At 39.0% G+C, this 24338-nt stretch overlaps 1 protein-coding gene across 1 annotated transcript in view; it reads left to right on the forward strand.

The window, feature by feature from the left end:
• LOC139755149 (uncharacterized) overlaps positions 1-11007 on the forward strand; it is a 39777-nt gene extending 28770 nt beyond the window's left edge. Inside the window, exon 6 of the mRNA XM_071673301.1 lies at positions 1224-11007. Coding sequence (XP_071529402.1) covers positions 1224-1304 — 81 coding nt within the window. The 3' untranslated portion in view covers positions 1305-11007. The remainder of the gene's footprint in view (positions 1-1223) is intronic.
• The last annotated feature ends 13331 nt before the right edge of the window (positions 11008-24338 follow it).

The raw sequence follows: 24338 nt of genomic DNA on the forward strand, positions 1-24338 counted from the left end.
CCCAATGAACATACTATTACATCAGATCTATCTTCAAAATCCCACATTCCAGAAATAGCTAAGTCTGTCTTTTAGAAACTGGGAGTCCTGTTTAGATGTCATAATTTCTTCCTAACACTTTTTTGCATCTATACAAAGGATTGATCTGTCCTTGTATGGAGTACTGCTCTCACCTCCAGAGTGGTTTTAGCTCTTCATCCTTACTTCAGAGTTGAGTCAAAAGCACTCCAACTTATCAACTCTCCCAGGCTAATGTCAAAACTTGACCACACATGCCTTAGGCTGCAGTGTTGGCTCACTGTCTTTCTTCTTGAAGTATTACTTTGGTTTTTGCACCTAAGAGTTGGCTGCTTGTGTGCTTCCACCACTAGCTAGACCACACAATGCTTAGCAAGCTGCTGCATCACATGATTATTGTGTGAACGTTGGCAACTCTGGTATCGGTCATTTTGATAAATGTTTCTGTCCTTACACCTCAAAGCTTTGGAACTCTCAACCATCTCATCTCCTTCCCAATAACTATGACCTGGCATTTTTTAAAAGACTAGTATTTCACTTCCACCAAAATTCACACTTACTCTCCCTTGTCTCCTCTTTTTCTCTATTCATTAATTTTTCTATATTTCAATTAAGACCCAGCTTTGATGTGGACTTTTGTCTTTGGCTGGAGCCTCCAGCATAAAAAAAAAAGATGATTATGCGTTTTCCTCTTCTGTAGATAATTACTCTTTCCCTCTGTTGTAGGTAGTGCTTTGGTTTTTGCTCCTGCGAGCTGGCTGCTTGTGTGCCCCTGCCACAATCTAGACCACACAATACTCAGCGAGTCGCTGTGTTACATGATCAAGGATGAGCTGTTAATAACTGTTTTTTCCCTACATCTCATAGGTTTGGAACTATACCCCAGCATTTTTTAAAGGACAACTTTTTTTTACCTCCTCCAAAATTCGTGAATACCTTTCCCCTCTTCTTTTTGCCATTCATTACCCCCTCTGTATCCCTGTTAAGGTCCAGCCTTGATGTGGACTTTTGTCTGTAACTGGAACCTTTAACATGAAACAAAAAAAAAATGTGTATTGTGATTATTGCTTTTTAAGGATATTGACAACTACTGTTTTCTCTAGATAAATCATTATGAATAGTTATCTGTAATATCTTTTGATAATGCCTTTGTAATTATATCTTTTTTCCACAAATATTTAATAAAGCTTTTATATTCCTTACAGGTGGGGCTGGGTCTGAATTCTTCATTACCATTACCACCAACCACATTTTCTGGCATCAACTTCCCCACCCCTGACCACTAATGAAAGAGGTGTCTCTGGAATCAAATGTTGGTTTAGTATGTCTCATGGGTGCCAGATTTATATATGAATGAAAAGCTATACAACTATAGCCATCATTGTGTTACAGAGTCATTAGGAACTTGATTATGTTATAACTAAATTAACAAGGTTAAAAAGAAAATGTAGACACACACACACACACGCACGCATGCACTCACGCACGCACAGTTAAGGAGGAAACCATAGCAAGAGAGGGGAAGCGCATCAAAAAGCTGCTTACACCATGGACCAGCCAACTACAAATATTGAAATAAAAGAAGTTAGAGAGTTGTTACAACCTGTTTAGGAAAAAAAATATGGAGACAATAACTAAGCACTACTTTTGAGATGGAAATGTTCAGTCAAGACATACTTAGATCTTTTGATATGATCCCCCCCCCTCCTCCCCTCCACTCAGCAGGAAAAGCATCAAAATCTTTTTTTTTTTCCATTAAGAGGTGCACAAAAAATATCAAAACCATAATTTTTTTCTCATGAATTACGATCCTGCAGTCAGAGGTATCAAAGGCATACACATTAAGCTATCACTCTGTTTTCTAACCTTTGATCCTGCTGTCCTTTACGGTACCTGCCTTACACCCACAAGTACATTTACATCATTCTGGCGAACATATTGCATTTCCACTTCAATCTGCTGATTGATCAGAATGAGAGGTTTTCTTCTTTATTTGATAAACTCATCTAACACTTTCCCTATTTTTAAGGGTGTGAGAATGCGTGTCTGAGCAGTGAAAGTGCAGCACACTGCTACCTACGGGGTGGATGGATGGATGAGACACATCGCTACATGGGCAGTGTGTCTGCACATTAGATGGGATGAATCTTGGAAAAAGGAAATTTCCTATCCTTCATGCATACTAGACAGTTACTGGGAAGGAATTTAATTTAATAAGTATCTGGGTTGAGGACAATAGCACTCAACAGTCAGTGTAGAAAAATCTGACAATTACCCTTTGAAACAAGGCTTTCATGCCTCATGTTATATTTGCAGAATTTGTTGAACAAATCCTAGTCCTTATTTGTGGTAAATATATCTTTATTTTTGCAGCATGGTATTGTCTTTGAAGTCAGGTGCACATAATTTGCCACCTCATTTACTCCATGTTGTTAAGAATGTAGGTATCCAATTTTTGCTTGCTTTCCTTGTTTTTAGTGATATTTTCACTCTTTCTGTTCCTGGTGATATCTTTTCTACCAGTAACTAAACATAGGTCGTAAGAAGTTGTCACAGAAGCAAGAAAATATGCCCACAAGTGAGATTTCTAGGATGTACTGGCAGGACACTTGTTTGGTCATCCTTCTAATGTCATTCATCCCTGAAAAGCTGAGTCTATTTAACTTAGGAAGGCCATGAAGGTGACGTGTCAATAACCTGATGAAGCATGAGGTGTTGAAAAACCCATTCCTCTGACGAGATAAACAGAAAATGTGTGGCCTATGTTACATGTACTTACAAACAGCCTTATAAAACACACCTAAGCAGCTATGAAACAATATAAAAGACTTATGGCCGGTTCCATACTATGACAAAGGTGCCAGGCTCGAGGACAGGCAATCATACGTACACTGTAGGATTGGGGCAGTTAATTAACTTTTTTTCAAGTAATCAGTTAAGTTAATCAACTTCACATGGTCATTTTTTGAATATTGGTTAACTTGATTGAAATTTTGCTGAAGTGATCAGCAAGATTGAGTTAATTTTTCAGTTAACTTTAAGTTTACCCAATTCAGTAGACAAGCATATGTATTTTTCTCATACTAGATTGCCATTTTTCACATTAGCGATGTAGCTTCATGGTACAAACAGCGATCAAGTATGATAGATGAATATGAAATATATGCACATAATGTTTGTATGTGCATATATGTATAAATATGTGTATATGAGAGAATGTGGCCTTTCTTTGCCTGTTTCTTGGTACTGCCTTGCTAATGCAAAGAAACATCCATCAAGTAATGCACTGAAACCACAACTCCCTATCGACATCCAGGCCCCACATACCTTTCCTTGGTTTACATACCCCGGATGTTTCACATGCCCTGGTTCAGTCCATTGACAGCACTTCAGACTTGGTATACCACATCATTCCAATTTGCCCTTTTCCTTGCATGCCTCTCTCCTTCCTGCATGTTCAGGCCCTCATTGCTCATAATCTTTTTCACTCCATACTTCCACCTTCAGTTAGGTCTCCTGCTTCTCCTTGTTCCCTCCACCTCTGACACATAAATCCTCTGTGTCAACCTTTCCTCTTTCATTCTCTCCATATGACCTAACCATATTAAAACACCCTCTTCTGCTTTCTCAGCCACTGTCTTTTTACTACCACACATCTCTCGTACCCTTTCATTACTTACTTAGTCAAACCACCTCACATCACATATTGTCCCCAAAAATTTTGTTTTCAGTCCTTTCACCCTCCTTCATATGATACTATCTATAACCAATGCATCACAACCATATAATATTGTTGAAACTACTATCCCTTCAAACATACCCATTTTACCTCTCTGAGATAACATTATCTCTTTCCACACATTCTTAATCACTCCCAGAACCTTCACCCCCTCCCCACCCTGCAAGGCGCCTAAACAGGGTGGTAGAGGGAGGCTGGAAATCCTCCCCTCCAGTTTCTACTTTTCCAAAAGAAGGAACAGCAAAAGGACCCAAGTGAGGATTTTCCCTCTAAGGCTCCGTCTTCCATTCTTGATGCTTCATCACTAATGCAGAAAATGGCTAATATGTATGAAAATGAAAATATATGTAGTGTTTATCCATCTTATAGAAATTTGTGTTGTCTTTGGACCACACCAAGGCATGTGAAGTGTCTTGGATAAAACATGGAAAGGTCTGTGGGGCCTAGTTGTAGCTAGAGAGCTGTGGTTCCAGTGCATTACACATGACAGTTAGTGAGTGGATGTGAGTGGATGTTGCCTTTCTTCATCTGTTCCGTGCATCACCTCACTAATGCAGGATACAGTGATTGACTGTGAAAAAAAAAAGAAAAATGTAGTGACAATGAGATGGCATTGATTAGAGCATTCAGATGCCCATGCTATCCCAGCTAACTTAAAAATGGAGGACCACTACCTCTGACTGATGAGAACTTGAGACAACACAGCCACTTACTAGCCGAATTTATGTATCCATAAAAATTGGTAAATAATGTTAGGTCAGAGAATGAGATAATTTTGATACAGAGAAATATATGTTCTTGATAAGAAAGACAAACAGACCAATAAAACATAGTAATTAAACTTACAAAAGAACAAATCTGTCTGCCATAATTATTTATTTATGAAATAGATTTTCCTCAAAAGTAAAAGTTAATTAAGCTGACAAGTTCAATCCTTTATCTGTATTTTATCTTGGTGTAGTGTTGAATTTAAATTTGGTGCTCAGTTCAAAATAGTGGTCAAGAAATTTTGCCTTGTATGATGTAAGTTGCAGTTAATTGTAAACCAACAAATGATGTATGTAGTAGTTTGAGTATTTGAAACGTAAGTTGGGCCCCATATGGAATCTAAAGTAGACAAAAGTCAGGTCTACTTTCAGGAATGTACGGTGGGTAAAACTCAGTTTCCACATAGAGAGGGTTAAGTTTCAGATAATGTTAATGAATGACCCACTCAAACAGTAGATATTAGGAAGAGACATTCTGGACTTGGAAGTTTTTCAAATTACTGGGTTTACCCCATCCATCTTGGCATGTGTTACTCTTACACACCCATACGTTTATATTTTACAAGATGCTACACTCATTCTGCCATCTACCTGTTCCAGAACATCAGATGAAATTGGGAAGAGCTCCACTCTTTGGTACCTTAGCTATATCTCTTGGTTAGTCATCATAAAGAGATCATCATTTATGATATTCATTGAAGAGGGTCTTATAGTTACCAGCAATGGACTGTCTTCCTTCTCCTCCTCCTACAACACAAACATCCCTAAACATCAACCTTATATTCATGTGCTGGAATTGTCCCTAACTCACAGAAGAAGCTACCAGACTTTTAAAGATGTTTTTAAGAAGCCAGTGATCTCTGCATATCTTTCCTCTAGGTGGATGTTGGTGTACGGTCTGCACATTTTGTAATAGTAGGATAGTCTATCCAAGACTCACTGTGTGGTCTTCCTTGTCAGTAGTCTACTTGGCATTGCTGGTGTGTAGAGTAACCTTTTTCTTCCGTAATGTTTTTCATAAGATGATGTGTCTAGCTCAGTGAGAAGATTCACATGATTTATCTGGAGCAGAATCACAGTTGTGTTTGAGGAGAGATAGATCTTCATAGTAAACAGGGCAAACCACATACATGGGTTGAGATAGTTTATAGCTTAATAGATGCTGAATTTTTTGTTGATATTAGATAGCATCCTTGCTGTTTAAGATGACTAAAGTAATGGCTAATGGTGTGGAATTTGATGAAGAAACATCACCTCTTTTTAAGGATGGTCTCTACATGAGCAACTTTTCATGAGTAGGGGAAGAGTAGCAGTGAAGAAACATTTGAAAATTTTTAAAAATATTGAAGCTGATTCTTGGCACAGGCTTTCAAAACTACAAGAATATCATCCAGGCTTGGAGCTTTGCTGGTATCTAGGTGGCAGAGAGGAAACAAAGCACTCCAGACTTAAAATTTATGGGTTGTTTTTGGAAAAAAGGATGATGCATCAGATACTAATAAATTCTTGTCTTAAAAAGAGGTTTAGTTGGGTTTATCTGTGGAGGAAGTTATGACATGGGTCAAGGGTTGAGTTTCTTTGCAAACTGAACTCAGTAGATTTGTTGTACCTCGAGACATGTTGCATTGGTGGTTAGGTCATGTGAGAGGTGATGTGTTAGGGCTCAAGTAAAAAAAAAAAAAAAAAAGTGCAGTGATTGTGAAGAGATTGTGATATGATATAGAAATTTTGTTTTAGTATAGTTGTGGGTACATTTGGTTTGGTTTCATGCTGTGTGCCTTAGATGTTTGGGTTGGTAATGCATTACCCAGCTTTATGTTTAGCTTATTTCCATTATGTGGCCTTGTAGCATGAAAACTTGAACTTAGGAGGAGAAATGGGTTAGACAAGCGCAACCTAAGGCAGGGAAACAGTTCTGTGGGAAGAGTTTACAATGCCTGTGGTAGAAAATTTATGTGATTTATTAAAGGTTAAAGGTAGAAGCAGACAAGGATATATACTGCTAATGAGGTTCTTCACTGCCATCGTTGGAGTAATGAGAAATTTTGAGGAAGTCAGGGGTGAGGAATTTATTTTGCTCATAAGGTATCATTAATTTCGGTGAATTATAGCAACAGATAACTAGAAAGTATGTGAAAGAAAAAAGTATTATGCATGATTTTTTCTCATGGTCATGTGTAAAAGCAAAGTTTTATATATGGCTAATGAAGAGTTTTTTGTGTTAAATTATGAATATTTGTCATGCTCAGTGTGAATAGCAAAATGGGAGCTCAGATATCAGAGGAAATGTTTTATTTCAAGTGAAGTCTAGTTACTTGAGCATCTGAAAGTACCATGGAAGATAATACATGTACAGCAAGAATGTTGGATGGCAGAGTACAAACAGACATGGATTAATTAAATGAAACATTGGTACCTACAGGGAAAGTTAAAATGGATATTCTAAAGAGGATACCATGGTCAGAACAGTAGATGTTTTGAAGAAGGTTGATGAGCTATGAAATATGGGCTGTGTGGTTAAAGGACTGTGTTACTGTAGACATATTGAAAACCAAAGATAGGATGACTGACAAGTATTTATGACAGATCTTTTGGGTTATCGACAGAAATGCTAATATGGGGCATAAAGTAAGGATATATATGATCGAGTGTTTATACATTTGATAGTTTGTCATCTCTGTAGAAGATACATTTTCACCCTACTACTATATTTGATAAATAGCTTATTCGGTATGGATCAGTAGAAGGAAATATTGTCTGTAGTGATGGCTGCATAATGAGCCAGTATTGAGGTTGTCAAGTTTTGCACTCTTGTGACCCAGTTAGCTGTCATTTCTGTCTACCTCACCCACACATGGACTGCTGGCATTCTGTCCACAGACGCAAGCTCTCCTTGTCACACATAGCACTTGACAACACTTATTTACACAACTCATTCTCAATAACTTTAGATTTTCCTGTGGTGTGTGCTAGCTCTGACTTTTGCTAAATGGTAAGAGCAATAGATAGAAGTAGTAGGTAGCAACAATAGACATGCATTATATTTTTCTCTTTCAACACCCATATATTTTCTTATGCTTTCATTTTTTTTCTGCTACTGTTTGATATCTCCCTATTCAAAAGTCTAACCTTTACTAAATCTCTTTCTTAGTTAGTACAGATATCCCACCTTCCATTAGAGATGCATTCCCAGATAATACAGTGCAAGCAAAAAGTGCACAATGAAAACAGTTCTACCATAGGATGCAGTGGGTAAAGAAGGGTCATGTTCTTAAGGGAAATGTCGTGTCATATTTTTCAAATGAAATGTTAATGAAATGTCCTAAAATATACAATATGGTACCGGTACATTATTGTCAGTCCAAATATTGGAATGAAAAATAAAGCACACAGTATCTTACTCTGTCTACCTTCCCTACTCCACATCAAAATCTCTGGGAATCTATCAGTTTGCTGTCTCAGTCATTCTTCTCTTCCATATCCGTTATTTACTTTCATATATCAAAGAGGGCAGAACAGTCCTATGCAACCCTTTTCAACCTCTCGCCATCTGATTATACACCACACTCTGACTCCTGTTTCTCATATGCTACAATTCTGTCTAGTGATTTTAACATAGCTTGCTCATCTAACATTCATTTCTAAACATTTACAGTACCCTGAAGTTCATATGTGTATTCACCCAATATTGTCTGTGTTCATGATCTACAACTCTCTCCATGCTTTATTGTTAGTCTTACTCTGCAGGCTAGATTTCCAATATGTTCACCTTTATCACTCCATCTTTGACATTAAGAAACATCTATGAGTTCCTATCACCCTTGTCTCACCCTGGTTTCATTCTTAGCCACTTACTCCAATCTGTTACCTATCTTGACCAATACTTTATTTTTCAGTAGAAACTGATACTGTGTTGTTTGCTGAGAGTAAAGAGGAGTTGCAGAAGATCGTAAATATTATTTTGTAATGTGTTTGAATATAGGCGATTGAATAAATGCAAGTGAAAGTACAGTAATGGTGTTTGAAGGGAAACAGAATGAAAGTATAGATTTTACAATTCCCTAAAGAGTGAGAAAAGAAAGTGTATGAAGCTGTATATGGGAGAGAAAGACTGGAAGAAGTGACAGAATTTAAGTGTTTAGCAGCTATCTTATGTAAGTTTGGTGATATGGAAAGAGAGATAAGGGTGAAAGCAGTACAGGTAGAAGAGTCTTGGGTCCATGAATAAAATAATGAAGGGTAGAAGTGTAAGCATGTTAGTGGAGAAAGGATTAAGGAACATGCATAGTCCAATTGACCTTGACCTATGCAGCCAAAACATGGACACAGAATGAGTCATAGAAGTTAAGAATCCAGGCTGTGGAAATGAGCTATTTGAGTGGAGCTTGTGGTGACAAAATGAAATAAAGAAAGAAATGAGGTTGTATGAACAATTTGGTATGGAAGGGAATGAATTGTATACAACAATTTGGTATGGAAGGGAATGAATTAAGGAGAGCCATACTTGGGTGAAACTTAATATTTTGAGGTGGTGTAGGCACATGGAAAGAATGCAAGATGGGGAATTTACAAGGAGAGTGTATGATAATATGGTTAAAGATAATGGTGGGAGAGGACAACCCCTTTTGCATGGGGAAACAGAGTAGAAGAGTACTGAAGGAAGCAAAATGGCAGAAGAATGCATGGAATGGTGTATGCGAGGGAGGCATGTAAGGACAGGGATAAGTGGGAATTCCCATAGGACATGGTCATCAGAGGTATATAGATAGATCCATTGCTTCAGGTCACCTATTCCTCACTGTAGGATATTCCCAGTCTATTTTATGTGTTCAGTTAGACACAGAGGTAATAAGTGGTCTGTGCTAACTGCATTGAACTTCCATAATTCCTAAGACATGGTAAACTTTATGCTTACAATATATCATATCTGCTTGAGTCTTTGCACATATATCTTGGTAGGAGATGCCAAGAATACAAGATGTTGATATGTTTACTTTTTAGAAAACATTTATTTCAAACAGTGAGTGGGACCCATATAAGTGAATTATCACTGGTAACCATAACCAGGTACTTTGTTAACGTAGTATTGTAACTTGAACAGTAATGTGTGTCGTGAGGAAAGACAAATATTTAATACAAAAGATATGTACAGGTTTTATGCTTGTCACTCTCACACTGTATATTGCTCTGTATCAGAGGTAATGCAAAATACTTTTACTGTGATTATATATATATGTATATATATATATATATATATATATATATATATATATATATATATATATATATATATATATATATATATTATTCCTGTTGTTAAGGTTTATATTGTTGATAGTTTTTACTTCAGGATGGTCCATATAAACTGTATTCCTGTTTAATGAAAATTGTTGATGTAATTCATCAGTTTGTCAGTCAAGTTTGTGATTTTATGTAAATTGAACTAAGGGTGTTCAACTATTGATTGTCCTTTCTTTAGTCATATTGACCCTGTAACACCATTACAGTGGTCTAAGAACCTTCCAAGGCCTCATACTATTCATCAAGATTACTGTGTTCCATTTCTCATTGTAATTTTTTCCTGTCCAATTCTCTCTTACTGCTACTTTGTGTCATGTTTACTAGGGCTGGTTAGTGTACCAATAAAGAATGAATCATAAACTTCACACATATCTCCTCAAATCTTTTTTTTTTTTTCATTTTTGATAACTATAAATACATTCAGTAAAAGTATACAGGGTAAGTGATGATTAAAATCATGCCATCACAAAGGTACTTTTGATTTGGTTTCCAAATGGCTTTCACCATTGTGCAGTCACAATACTGTTGTTTGCAGTCTTTAACTTTTTTTCTACAATAATGTAAACCATCATAACAGACACATTGCTAGTGGTTAATACATCAGAAGCTTGTCAGCAGGTTGCACTATGGTTTGGGCTTATCAACATGTGTTGCATGTGTTGGTCCACCAGTACCCAGCCCTAGTATATTCTTTCACAAAATACCTTTTTTAGTCCAAATTGCAATGGCAGAATGCTTCAACTCTTTTTTTTTTTTTTTAACCACTATTGGTTTTTCAGTATTCAAAGGTATGGGATGGTTAGAAACCAAAATTGTGCATACAACACTTAATATTTAGATAACATATAGGTCAGTTTTCTTGATAAGAAATCTTAATTATTGCTTTATAAAGCGATAAATAAGAGTCACTTGTAAAAAGTTCATTTTATAACAAATCACAGTGAACTGTATATCCATTTATTGGAAGATAGAAAATCAAAGATGCAGAACTGTCATGCAAAATCCAAACAGTGACTGTAACATGCTACAAACAGTTGTACAGAGAATTGTTATATATGAATAAATATTTACCATACATAACATACAACCAGCAGTTAATGATTAACCCCTATAGCCATAGGTAATACTTCAAAATGTCATACATAATGGTTGGAATATCCTTGTAAAGCACTGATAGCATCTTTCAGTAGTTTGCATTATCCCCATTTAATGAACAAAAAAGGTCTCTACAACACAGCTGCATTATTTTTTTTTTTTTTTTTTTTTTTTTTTTTTTTTTTTTATACTTTGTCGCTGTCTCCCGCGTTTGCGAGGTAGCGCAAGGAAACAGACGAAAGAAATGGCCCAACCCCCCCCCCATACACATGTACATACACACGTCCACACACGCAAATATACATACCTACACAGCTTTCCATGGTTTACCCCAGACGCTTCACATGCCTTGCTTCAATCCACTGACAGCACGTCAACCCCTGTATACCACATGACTCCAATTCACTCTATTTCTTGCCCTCCTTTCACCCTCCTGCATGTTCAGGCCCCGATCACACAAAATCTTTTTCACTCCATCTTTCCACCTCCAATTTGGTCTCCCTCTTCTCCTCGTTCCCTCCACCTCCGACACATATATCCTCTTGGTCAATCTCTCCTCACTCATTCTCTCCATGTGCCCAAACCATTTCAAAACACCCTCTTCTGCTCTCTCAACCACGCTCTTTTTATTTCCACACATCTCTCTTACCCTTACGTTACTTACTCGATCAAACCACCTCACACCACACATTGTCCTCAAACATCTCATTTCCAGCACATCCATCCTCCTGCGCACATCTCTATCCATAGCCCACGCCTCGCAACCATACAGCATTGTTGGAACCACTATTCCCTCAAACATACCCATTTTTGCTTTCCGAGATAATGTTCTCGACTTCCACACATTTTTCAAGGCTCCCAAAATTTTCGCCCCCTCCCCCACCCTATGATCCACTTCCGCTTCCATGGTTCCATCCGCTGACAGATCCACTCCCAGATATCTAAAACACTTCACTTCCTCCAGTTTTTCTCCATTCAAACTCACCTCCCAATTGACTTGACCCTCACCCCTACTGTACCTAATAACCTTGCATTATATTATTATTTATCTATATTTATAATTTGTTGTCTTTTCCTAGCGCAACCTCGCACACATGCGGGGGTAGGGGGTTGTCATTTAATGTGTGGCGGTGTGGCAACGGGAATGAATAAGGGCAGACAGTATGAATTATGTACATGTGTATGTCTTTTGTGTGTATGTAGGTTTGCGGCAGGGGTGTGTGATGTCTCCATGGTTGTTTAATTTGTTTATGGATGGGGTTGTTAGGGAGGTAAATGCAAGAGTTTTGGAAAGAGGGGCAAGTATGAAGTCTGTTGGGGATGAGAGAGCTTGGGAAGTGAGTCAGTTGTTGTTCGCTGATGATACAGCGCTGGTGGCTGATTCATGTGAGAAACTGCAGAAGCTGGTGACTGAGTTTGGTAAAGTGTGTGGAAGAAGAAAGTTAAGAGTAAATGTGAATAAGAGCAAGGTTATTAGGTACAGTAGGGTTAAGGGTCAAGTCAATTGGGAGGTGAGTTTGAATGGAGAAAAACTGGAGGAAGTGAAGTGTTTTAGATATCTGGGAGTGGATCTGTCAGCGGATGGAACCATGGAAGCGGAAGTGGATCATAGGGTGGGGGAGGGGGCGAAAATTTTGGGAGCCTTGAAAAATGTGTGGAAGTCGAGAACATTATCTCGGAAAGCAAAAATGGGTATGTTTGAAGGAATAGTGGTTCCAGCAATGTTGTATGGTTGCGAGGCGTGGGCTATGGATAGAGTTGTGCGCAGGAGGATGGATGTGCTGGAAATGAGATGTTTGAGGACAATGTGTGGTGTGAGGTGGTTTGATCGAGTAAGTAACGTAAGGGTAAGAGAGATGTGTGGAAATAAAAAGAGCGTGGTTGAGAGAGCAGAAGAGGGTGTTTTGAAGTGGTTTGGGCACATGGAGAGAATGAGTGAGGAAAGATTGACCAAGAGGATATATGTGTCGGAGGTGGAGGGAACGAGGAGAAGAGGGAGACCAAATTGGAGGTGGAAAGATGGAGTGAAAAAGATTTTGTGTGATCGGGGCCTGAACATGCAGGAGGGTGAAAGGAGGGCAAGAAATAGAGTGAATTGGAGTCATGTGGTATACAGGGGTTGACGTGCTGTCAGTGGATTGAAGCAAGGCATGTGAAGCGTCTGGGGTAAACCATGGAAAGCTGTGTAGGTATGTATATTTGCGTGTGTGGACGTATGTATATACATGTGTATGGGGGGGGGTTGGGCCATTTCTTTCGTCTGTTTCCTTGCGCTACCTCGCAAACGCAGGAGACAGCGACAAAGTATTAAAAAAAAAAAAAAAAAAAAAAAAATATATATATATATATATATATATATATATATATATATATATATATATATATATATATAGGGGATAGGGGATTAAGAATACATCCCACGTATTCCCTGCGTGTCGTAGAAGGCGACTAAAAGGGGAGGGAGCGGGGGGCTGGAAATCCTCCCCTCTCATTTTTTTTTTTTCTTTTTTTTTTAATTTTCCAAAAGAAGGAACAGAGGGGGCCAGGTGAGGATATTCCAAAAAAGGCCCAGTCCTCTGTTCTTAACGCTACCTCGCTATCGCGGGAAATGGCGAATAGTATGAAAAAAAAAATATATATATATATATATATATATATATATATATATATATATATATATATATATATATATATATATATATATATCATGTGTTTTTTACCTCAATGCTTCAGTAACGTCTCAAATCTATTGATTTTTGTTTGACACAGCAGTATTCAATTTACTACTGATATATAGAGTACACTGAAAACTGTCATCATCAGCTTTCCATCTTTCATGGTGAACAATTTAAAAGCACAAGTTGAGATAAGTAGATATCATGAAGTCTGGAGGAGCGAGGGGTGTGTTTCTGACCAGGAGTTACCAGCAAGAAAGACTAAGCAGAGAAGCATAAGGACTACGAAACCTACTGAAATGATGTTCTCTAATTTTTCCTTCAATACTTAAGACTCCATTCAACTGTAATAAACAGAGAGAACTCAATGGCAAGATGCATATAAAATTCAGAATTTGACAGAAAATACAAACTGTGCATTTCCAGCATAACTGTGACCATATGGTAGTAGTCAGTAATCTTAAATGGCAACTAAAAGAATGGAATTTGAAAAAACTTCCTGCAAAGTCTGATTTGAACATGCATGATAATTTCCTTATCTATATCTCTGGCTCTACCATCAACTTAATTTTCCCTCATCACTCTGATTACTTAGTCACTTATCAAATCACTGGATGTGACTGCACCTCCTATCACAGGGCTGTCTTTGCCACACCAACAAACCAATGAAGATAAAGGTGGAAAGTGTGTACCAGAAAGTTATAGGTGAGGAAAGCTGGCAGACATTACTTGGAACTTGATGCTACAAATGAATAGCTCTTGTATATAGTGATCTTAGAAGTCAAGCACCTGCCTTTATTGATGAACATCCAAGCCCTTCATCACAAATGTATACCCTATCAAAAAATTGTGATTAAGCAGAAACAGTCAAAGGTAAGTAAAGAGTTTAGTTACACTGTTAATGATATTCGTATGAATTTAAACAAGGTAACCTTGTGCCAAATAGAAAAGGTTCAATGCTGGTGATTTTGCTCTGGTATATGATACAGAAGCAATATTGGCTCCAAATAAAAGGTTAAAAGAACTTGAATTGTATAATGTAAGGAAGAAGATAAAGATACATTGTATGTTAATGGCAACAAATTGAAGGAATTGAAGGTAATGTGCATGAAGTAAAAACTAAGCGGTATGGAAGAAACAGAGTAGTTAAGTCAGCAGGGATACTTTGGGGCAAGCTAAAACATCAAGCAAAAATATATGAAAGCACAGTGAAAGCAAATTAGAGATCTTATAATTTTACTGCCAAGTGAAAAGAAGAAACCCTCTTGGATCACGAACAGAAACCTTCAAAAGAAGATTAGAAAAATGGATAAAAAATATCCTAAGCAAATCAAAGATTTAAATGATTCTGATATTAGAATTCAAGAGGAAGCTCACTTGGAAATTTGCTTTTCCATTGGCTTTCAGTATCATTATATCATTTGGAATGTCAGTTTAATGGCTTAACACATCTATCAGTCATTTCCTTGTTAATTTGTACCTGAGGTTTGCAGATTTTATTGGTCCCAAGGGGAATGACTAATGGAGGTGGCAAGATGAAGGGTAACTAGAATTGGAGATTTTAAACTTTCATCTTTGCTCAGTTACAGTGGGTGATAAGGAATTTTGATTGTTTTTCAGTAGGGAAGTAGGACATAACCTAATATTAGTAAGTACCAGTTGTTATTTTCAGGATAAGATTAATCCGCAGTACGTTGTCCTATTTTAATAATTTTTTGAAGGAAATGAGATGTAATGTTATTAAGTGTCAGTAAGTAACAAAAACTGTTTTCAAGATGATTATTCTTAGGTAAGTTTTCAGTCTTAGTTATGGTATGTTATTCACCTTTTAATTCAATAGTACTGACATTGCCATGTCTTCCATACAAATTACTTGTCTTTTATTACAAGAAAAGACTCTGGATGGTCAACATGGATGTTTTTCAGTCAATGATCATATGTGATGTTTGTCATAATGTCTTACTCAGATAACTAAGTGCATAGCTTAGTATTTCTTTGCTTAATATTATTATGACAATATTGCATACTGTTTAAGATACGTTACTTCTGAAACTGAACACTATAAGTAGCTGTTTATCCTAACTTGAAAGATTTAATGTCCAAGCTTGTTTATTTGTTTGTATGTTCCTTTCAGTCATAAATGGAGAATGTTCTGAAATAGGTATTAATTGAAATGTTACATTATTATTATTATTATTATTATTATTATTATTATTATTATTATTATCATTATTAATATTATTATTGTTATTATTATCATTATTATTATTATTATTATTATAGGGGATAGGGGAGAAAGAATACTTCCCACGTATTCCCTGCGTGTCGTAGAAGGCGACTAAAAGGGGAGGGAGCGGGGGGCTGGAAATCCTCCCCTCTCATTTTTTTTTAATTTTCCAAAAGAAGGAACAGAGAATTGGGCCAGGTGAGGGTATTCCCACAAAGGCCCAGGCCTCTGTTCTTAACGCTACCTCGCTAATCGCGGGAAATGGCGAATAGTATGAAAGAAGAAAGAAAAATATATATATATATATATATATATATATATATATATATATATATATATATATATATATATATATTTTGCAGTGGAATTTATTAAAAAAGGGGGTGACTGTATTGTTGACTGGTTGGTAAGGTTATTTAATGTATGTATGACTCATGGTGAGGTGCCTGAGGATTGGCGGAATGCGTGCATAGTGCCATTGTACAAAGGCAAAGGGGATAAGAGTGAGTGCTCAAATTACAGAGGTATAAGTTTGTTGAGAATTCCTGGTAAATTATATGGGAGGGTATTGATTGAGAGGGTGAAGGCATGTACAGAGCATCAGATTGGGGAAGAGCAGTGTGGTTTCAGAAGTGGTAGAGGATGTGTGGATCAGGTGTTTGCTTTGAAGAATGTATGTGAGAAATACTTAGAAAAGCAAATGGATTTGTATGTAGCATTTATGGATCTGGAGAAGGCATATGATAGAGTTGATAGAGATGCTCTGTGGAAGGTATTAAGAATATATGGTGTGGGAGGAAAGTTGTTAGAAGCAGTGAAAAGTTTTTATCGAGGATGTAAGGCATGTGTACGTGTAGGAAGAGAGGAAAGCGATTGGTTCTCAGTGAATGTAGGTTTGCGGCAGGGGTGTGTGATGTCTCCATGGTTGTTTAATTTGTTTATGGATGGGGTTGTTAGGGAGGTAAATGCAAGAGTTTTGGAAAGAGGGGCAAGTATGAAGTCTGTTGGGGATGAGAGAGCTTGGGAAGTGAGTCAGTTGTTGTTCGCTGATGATACAGCGCTGGTGGCTGATTCATGTGAGAAACTGCAGAAGCTGGTGACTGAGTTTGGTAAAGTGTGTGGAAGAAGAAAGTTAAGAGTAAATGTGAATAAGAGCAAGGTTATTAGGTACAGTAGGGTTGAGGGTCAAGTCAATTGGGAGGTGAGTTTGAATGGAGAAAAACTGGAGGAAGTGAAGTGTTTTAGATATCTGGGAGTGGATCTGGCAGCGGATGGAACCATGGAAGCGGAAGTGGATCATAGGGTGGGGGAGGGGGCGAAAATTCTGGGGGCCTTGAAGAATGTGTGGAAGTCGAGAACATTATCTCGGAAAGCAAAAATGGGTATGTTGAAGGAATAGTGGTTCCAACAATGTTGTATGGTTGCGAGGCGTGGGCTATGGATAGAGTTGTGCGCAGGAGGATGGATGTGCTGGAAATGAGATGTTTGAGGACAATGTGTGGTGTGAGGTGGTTTGATCGAGTGAGTAACGTAAGGGTAAGAGAGATGTGTGGAAATAAAAAGAGCGTGGTTGAGAGAGCAGAAGAGGGTGTTATGAAGTGGTTTGGGCACATGGAGAGAATCAGTGAGGAAAGATTGACCAAGAGGATATATGTGTCGGAGGTGGAGGGAACGAGGAGAAGAGGGAGACCAAATTGGAGGTGGAAAGATGGGGTGAAAAAGATTTTGTGTGATCGGGGCCTGAACATGCAGGAGGGTGAAAGGAGGGCAAGGAATAGAGTGAATTGGAGCGATGTGGTATACCGGGGTTGACGTGCTGTCAGTGGATTGAATCAAGGCATGTGAAGCGCATGGGGTAAACCATGGAAAGCTGTGTAGGTATGTATATTTGCGTATGTGGACGTATGTATATACATGTGTATGGGGGGGTTGGGCCATTTCTTTCGTCTGTTTCCTTGCGCTACCTCGCAAACGCGGGAGACAGTGACAAAGCAAAAAAAAAAAAAAAATATGTATATATATATATATATATATATATATATATATATATATATATATATATATATTTTTTTTTTTTTTCTTTTTTACTTTGTCGCTGTCTCCCGTGCTTGCGAGGTAGCGCAAGGAAACAGACGAAAGAAATGGCCCAACCCCCCCAATACACATGTATATACATACGTCCACACACGCAAATATACATACCTACACAGCTTTCCATAGCTTACCCCAGACGCTTCACATGCCTTGATTCAATCCACTGACAGCACGTCAACCCTGGTATACCACATCGCTCCAATTCACTCTATTCCTTGCCCTCCTTTCACCCTCCTGCATGTTCAGGCCCCGATCACACAAAATCTTTTTCACTCCATCTTTCCACCTCCAATTTGGTCTCCCTCTTCTCCTTGTTGCCTCCACCTCCGACACATATATCCTCTTGGTCAATCTTTCCTCACTCATCCTCTCCATGTGCCCAAACCACTTCAAAACACCCTCTTCTGCTCTCTCAACCACGCTCTTTTTATTTCCACACATCTCTCTTACCCATACGTTACTCACTCGATCAAACCACCTCACACCACACATTGTCCTCAAACATCTCATTTCCAGCACATCCATCCTCCTGCGCACAACTCTATCCATAGCCCACGCCTCGCAACCATACAACATTGTTGGAACCACTATTCCTTCAAACATACCCATTTTTGCTTTCCGAGATAATGTTCTCGACTTCCACACATTCTTCAAGGCCCCCAGAATTTTCGCCCCCTCCCCCACCCTATGATCCACTTCCGCTTCCATGGTTCCATCCACTGCCAGATCCACTCCCAGATATCTAAAACACTTCACTTCCTCCAGTTTTTCTCCATTCAAACTCACCTCCCAATTGACTTGACCCTCAACCCTACTGTACCTAATAACCTTGCTCTTATTCACATTTACTCTTAACTTTCTTCTTCCACACACTTTACCAAACTCAGTCACCAGCTTCTGCAGTTTCTCACATGAATCAGCCACCAGCGCTGTATCATCAGCGAACAACAACTGACTCACTTCCCAAGCTCTCTCATCCCCAACAGACTTCATACTTGCCCCTCTTTCCAAAACTCTTGCATTTACCTCCCTAACAACCCCATCCATAAACAAATTAAACAACCATGGAGACATCACACACCCCTGCCGCAAACCTACATTCACTGAGAACCAATCACTTTCCTCTCTTCCTACACGTACACATGCCTTACATCCTCGATAAAAACTTTTCACTGCTTCTAACAACTTTCCTCCCACACCATATATTCTTAATACCTTCCACAGAGCATCTCTATCAACTCTATCATATGCCTTCTCCAGATCCAAAAATGCTACATACAAATGCTACATATATATATATATATATATATATATATATATATATATATATATATATATATATATATATATATATATATATATATATATATATATATATATGTATGCATTGAGATGTATAGGTATGTATATGAGCTGTGTGTGGACGTGTATGTATATGCATGTGTATATGGGTGGGTTGGACCATTCTTTTGTCTGTTTCCTTGCGCTACCTTGCTAACGCGGGAGACAGTGACAAAGCATAAAAAAAAATTATATTTTATTATACTTTGTCACCATCTCCTGCATTAGTGAGGTAGCGCAAGGAAACAAACAAAAGAATGGCCCAACCCACCCACATACACATGTATATACATACACATCCACACAAGCACATATACATACCTATACATTTCAACATATATACATAATTCATACTTGCTGCCTTTATTCATTCCGTCACCACCCAGCCACACATGAAATGACAATCCCCTCCTCCCGCATGCACGCAAGGTAGCGCTAGGAGAAGACAACAAAGGCCACATTCGTTCACACTCGGTACTCTAGCTGTCATGTATGATGCACCAAAACCACAGCTCCCTTTCCACATCCAGGCCCCACAAAACTTTCCATGGTTTACCCTAGACGCTTCACATGCCCTGGTTCAATCCATTGACAGCACATCGACCCCAGTATACCACATCGTTCCAATTCACTCTATTCCTTGCACGCCTTTCGCCCTCCTACATGTTCAGGCCCCGATCGCTCAAAATCTTTTTCACTCCATCTTTCCACATTCAATTTGGTCTCCCACTTCTCGTTCTCTCCATCTCTGACACATATATCCTCTTTGTCAATCTTTCCTCACTCATTCTCTCCATGTGACCAAACCATTTCAAAACACCCTCTTCTGCTTTCCCAACCACACTCTTTTTATTACTACTCATCTCTCTTACCCTTTCATTACTTACTCGATCATACCACCTCACACCACATATTGTCCTCAAACATCTCATTTCCAACACATCCACTCTCCTCCACACAACTCTATCTATAGCTCACGCCTCACAACCATATAACATTGTTGGAACCACTATTCCTTCAAACATACTCATTTTTGCTTTCCAAGATAATGTTCTCGCCTTCCACACATTTCTCAACGCTCCCAGAAGTTTCACCCCCTCCCCCAACCTATGACTCACCTCCACTTCCATGGTTCCATCAGCTGCCAAATCCACTCCCAGACATCTAAAACACTTCACTTCCTCCAGTTTTTCTCCATTCATACTTACCTTGCGCTATCTCGCTGATGCGAGAGACAGCGACAAAGTATAATGAATAAATATATGTATGTATAGATATATATTTTTTTAATACCATTCGCTATTTCCCGCATTAGCAAGGTAGCATTAAGAACAGAGGATTGAGCCTTTGAGGGAACATCCTCACTTGATCCCCTTCTCTGTTCCTTCTTTTTCAAATTGAAAAACGAGAGGGGAGGCTTTCCAGCCCCCCCGCTCCCTTCCCTTTTAGTCGCCTTCTACAACACGCAGGAATACGTGGGAAGTATTCTTTCTCCCCTGTCCCAGGGATAATATATATATATATATATTTTTTTTCGCTGTCTCCCGCGTTTGCAAGGTAGCGCAAGGGAACAGACGAAAGAAATGGCCCAACCCACCCCCATACACATGTATATACATATGTCCACACACGCAAATATACATACCTACACAGCTTTCCATGGTTTACCCCAGACGCTTCACATGCCTTGATTCAATCCACTGACAGCACGTCAACCCCGGTATACCACATCGCTCCAATTCACTCTATTCCTTGTCCTCCTTTCACCCTCCTGCATGTTCAGGCCCCGATCACACAAAATCTTTTTCACTCCATCTTTCCACCTCCAATTTGGTCTCCCTCTTCTCCTCATTCCCTCCACCTCCAACACATATATCCTCTTGGTCAATCTTTCCTCACTCATTCTCTCCATGTGACCAAACCATTTCAGAACACCCTCTTCTGCTCTCTCAACCACGCTCTTTTTATTTCCACACATCTCTCTTACCCTTACGTTACTTACTCGATCAAACCACCTCACACCACACATTGTCCTCAAACATCTCATTTCCAGCACATCCATCCTCCTGCGCACAACTCTATCCATAGTCCACGCCTCGCAACCATACAACATTGTTGGAACCACTATTCCTTCAAACATACCCATTTTTGCTTTCCGAGATAATGTTCTCGACTTCCACACATTCTTCAAGGCTCCCAGAATTTTCGCCCCCTCCCCCACCCTATGATCCACTTCCGCTTCCATGGTTCCATCCGCTGCCAGATCCACTCCCAGATATCTAAAACACTTCACTTCCTCCAGTTTTTCTCCATTCAAACTCACCTCCCAATTGACTTGACCCTCAACCCTACCGTACCTAATAACCTTGCTCTTATTCACATTTACTCTTAACTTTCTTCTTTCACACACTTTACCAAACTCAGTCACCAGCTTCTGCAGTTTCTCACATGAATCAGCCACCAGCGCTGTATCATCAGCGAACAACAACTGACTCACTTCCCAAGCTCTCTCATCCCCAACAGACTTCATACTTGCCCCTCTTTCCAAAACTCTTGCATTCACCTCCCTAACAACCCCATCCATAAACAAATTAAACAACCATGGAGACATCACACACCCCTGCCGCAAACCTACATTCACTGAGAACCAATCACTTTCCTCTCTTCCTACACGTACACATGCCTTACATCCTCGATAAAAACTTTTCACTGCTTCTAACAACTTGCCTCCCACACCATATATTCTTAATACCTTCCACAGAGCATCTCTATCAACTCTATCATATGCCTTCTCCAGATCCATAAATGCTACATACAAATCCATTTGCTTTTCTAAGTATTTCTCACATACATTCTTCAAAGCAAACACCTGATCCACACATCCTCTACCACTTCTGAAACCATACTGCTCTTCCCCAATCTGATGCTCTGTACATGCCTTCACCCTCTCAATCAATACCCTCCCATATAATTTGCCAGGAATACTCAACAAACTTATACCTCTGTAATTTGAGCACTCACTCTTATCCCCTTTGCCTTTGTACAATGGCACTATGCACGCATTCTGCCAATCCTCAGGCACCTCACCATGAGTCATACATACATAAAATAACCTTACCAACCAGTCAACAATACAGTCACCCCCTTTTTTAATAAATTCCACTGCAATACCATCCAAACCTGCTGCCTTGCCGGCTTTCATCTTCCGCAAAGCTTTTACTACCTCTTCTCTGTTTACCAAATCATTTTCCCTAACCCTCGCACTTTGCACACCACCTCGACCAAAACACCCTATATCTGCCACTCTATCATCAAACACATTCAACAAACCTTTAAAATACTCACTCCATCTCCTTCTCACATCACCACTACTTGTTATCACCTCCCCATTTGCGCCCTTCACTGAAGTTCCCATTTGCTCCCTTGTCTTACGCACTTTATTTACCTCCTTCCAGAACATCTTTTTATTCTCCCTAAAATTTAATGATACTCTCTCACTCCAACTCTCATTTGCCCTTTTTTTCACCTCTTGCACCTTTCTCTTGACCTCCTGTCTCTTTCTTTTATACGTCTCCCACTCAATTGCATTTTTACCCTGCAAAAATCGTCCAAATGCCTCTCTCTTCTCTTTCACTAATACTCTTACTTCTTCATCCCACCAGTCACTACCCTTTCTAGTCAACCCACCTCCCACTCTTCTCATGCCACAAGCATCTTTTGCGCAATCCATCACTGATTCCCTAAATACATCCCATTCCTCCCCCACTCCCCTTACTTCCATTGTTCTCACCTTTTTCCATTCTGTACTCAGTCTCTCCTGGTACTTCCTCACACAAGTCTCCTTCCCAAGCTCACTTACTCTCACCACCCTCTTCACCCCAACATTCACTCTTCTTTTCTGAAAACCCATACAAATCTTCACCTTAGCCTCCACAAGATAATGATCAGACATCCCTCCAGTTGCACCTCTCAGCACATTAACATCCAAAAGTCTCTCTTTCGCACGCCTGTCAATTAACACGTAATCCAATAACGCTCTCTGGCCATCTCTCCTACTTACATAAGTATACTTATGTATATCTCGCTTTTTAAACCAGGTATTCCCAATCATCAGTCCTTTTTCAGCACATAAATCTACAAGCTCTTCACCATTTTCATTTACAACACTGAACATCCCATGTACACCAATTATTCCCTCAACTGCCACATTACTCACCTTTGCATTCAAATCACCCATCACTATAACCCAGTCTCGTGCATCAAAACCACTAACACACTCATTCAGCTGCTCCCAAAACACTTGCCTCTCATGATCTTTCTTCTCATGCCCAGGTGCATATGCACCAATAATCACCCATCTCTCTCCATCAACTTTCAGTTTTACCCATATTAATCGGGAATTTACTTTCTTACATTCTATCACGTACTCCCACAACTCCTGTTTCAGGAGTACTGCTACTCCTTCCCTTGCTCTTGTCCTCTCACTAACCCCTGACTTTATTCCCAAGACATTCCCAAACCACTCTTCCCCTTCACCCTTGAGCTTCGTTTCACTCAGAGCCAAAACATCCAGGTTCCTTTCCTCAAACATACTACCTATCTCTCCTTTTTTCACATGTTGGTTACATCCACACACATTTAGGCACCCCAATCTGAGCCTTCGAGGAGTATGAGCACTCCCCGCGTGACTCCTTCTTCTGTTTCCCATTTTAGAAAGTTAAAAAAAATACAAGGAGGGGAGGATTTCTGGCCCCCCGCTCCCGTCCCCTCTAGTCGCTTTCTACGACACGCGAGGAATGCGTGTGAAGTATTCTTTCACCCCTATCCCCAGGGATAATATACATATATATATATATACACATACACACACATACACACACACACGCACATATACACACACACACACATACATATATATAAATATGAAAAATGTAAGAAACAATTTAGAAAACTGAAACTTCTAGCTTGAAATGAAAAGAAAAAAAAATGAATGTCACATAATGGTTCAACCTCTGGCTATGGAAAAAGGAAATGTTTAATTTATTTACACAAAAGTCAATAGTAGTTCTCATCAATTTAAC

The sequence above is a fragment of the Panulirus ornatus genome, chromosome 18 (assembly GCF_036320965.1).
Source record: "Panulirus ornatus isolate Po-2019 chromosome 18, ASM3632096v1, whole genome shotgun sequence".
NCBI lineage: Eukaryota > Metazoa > Arthropoda > Malacostraca > Decapoda > Palinuridae > Panulirus > Panulirus ornatus.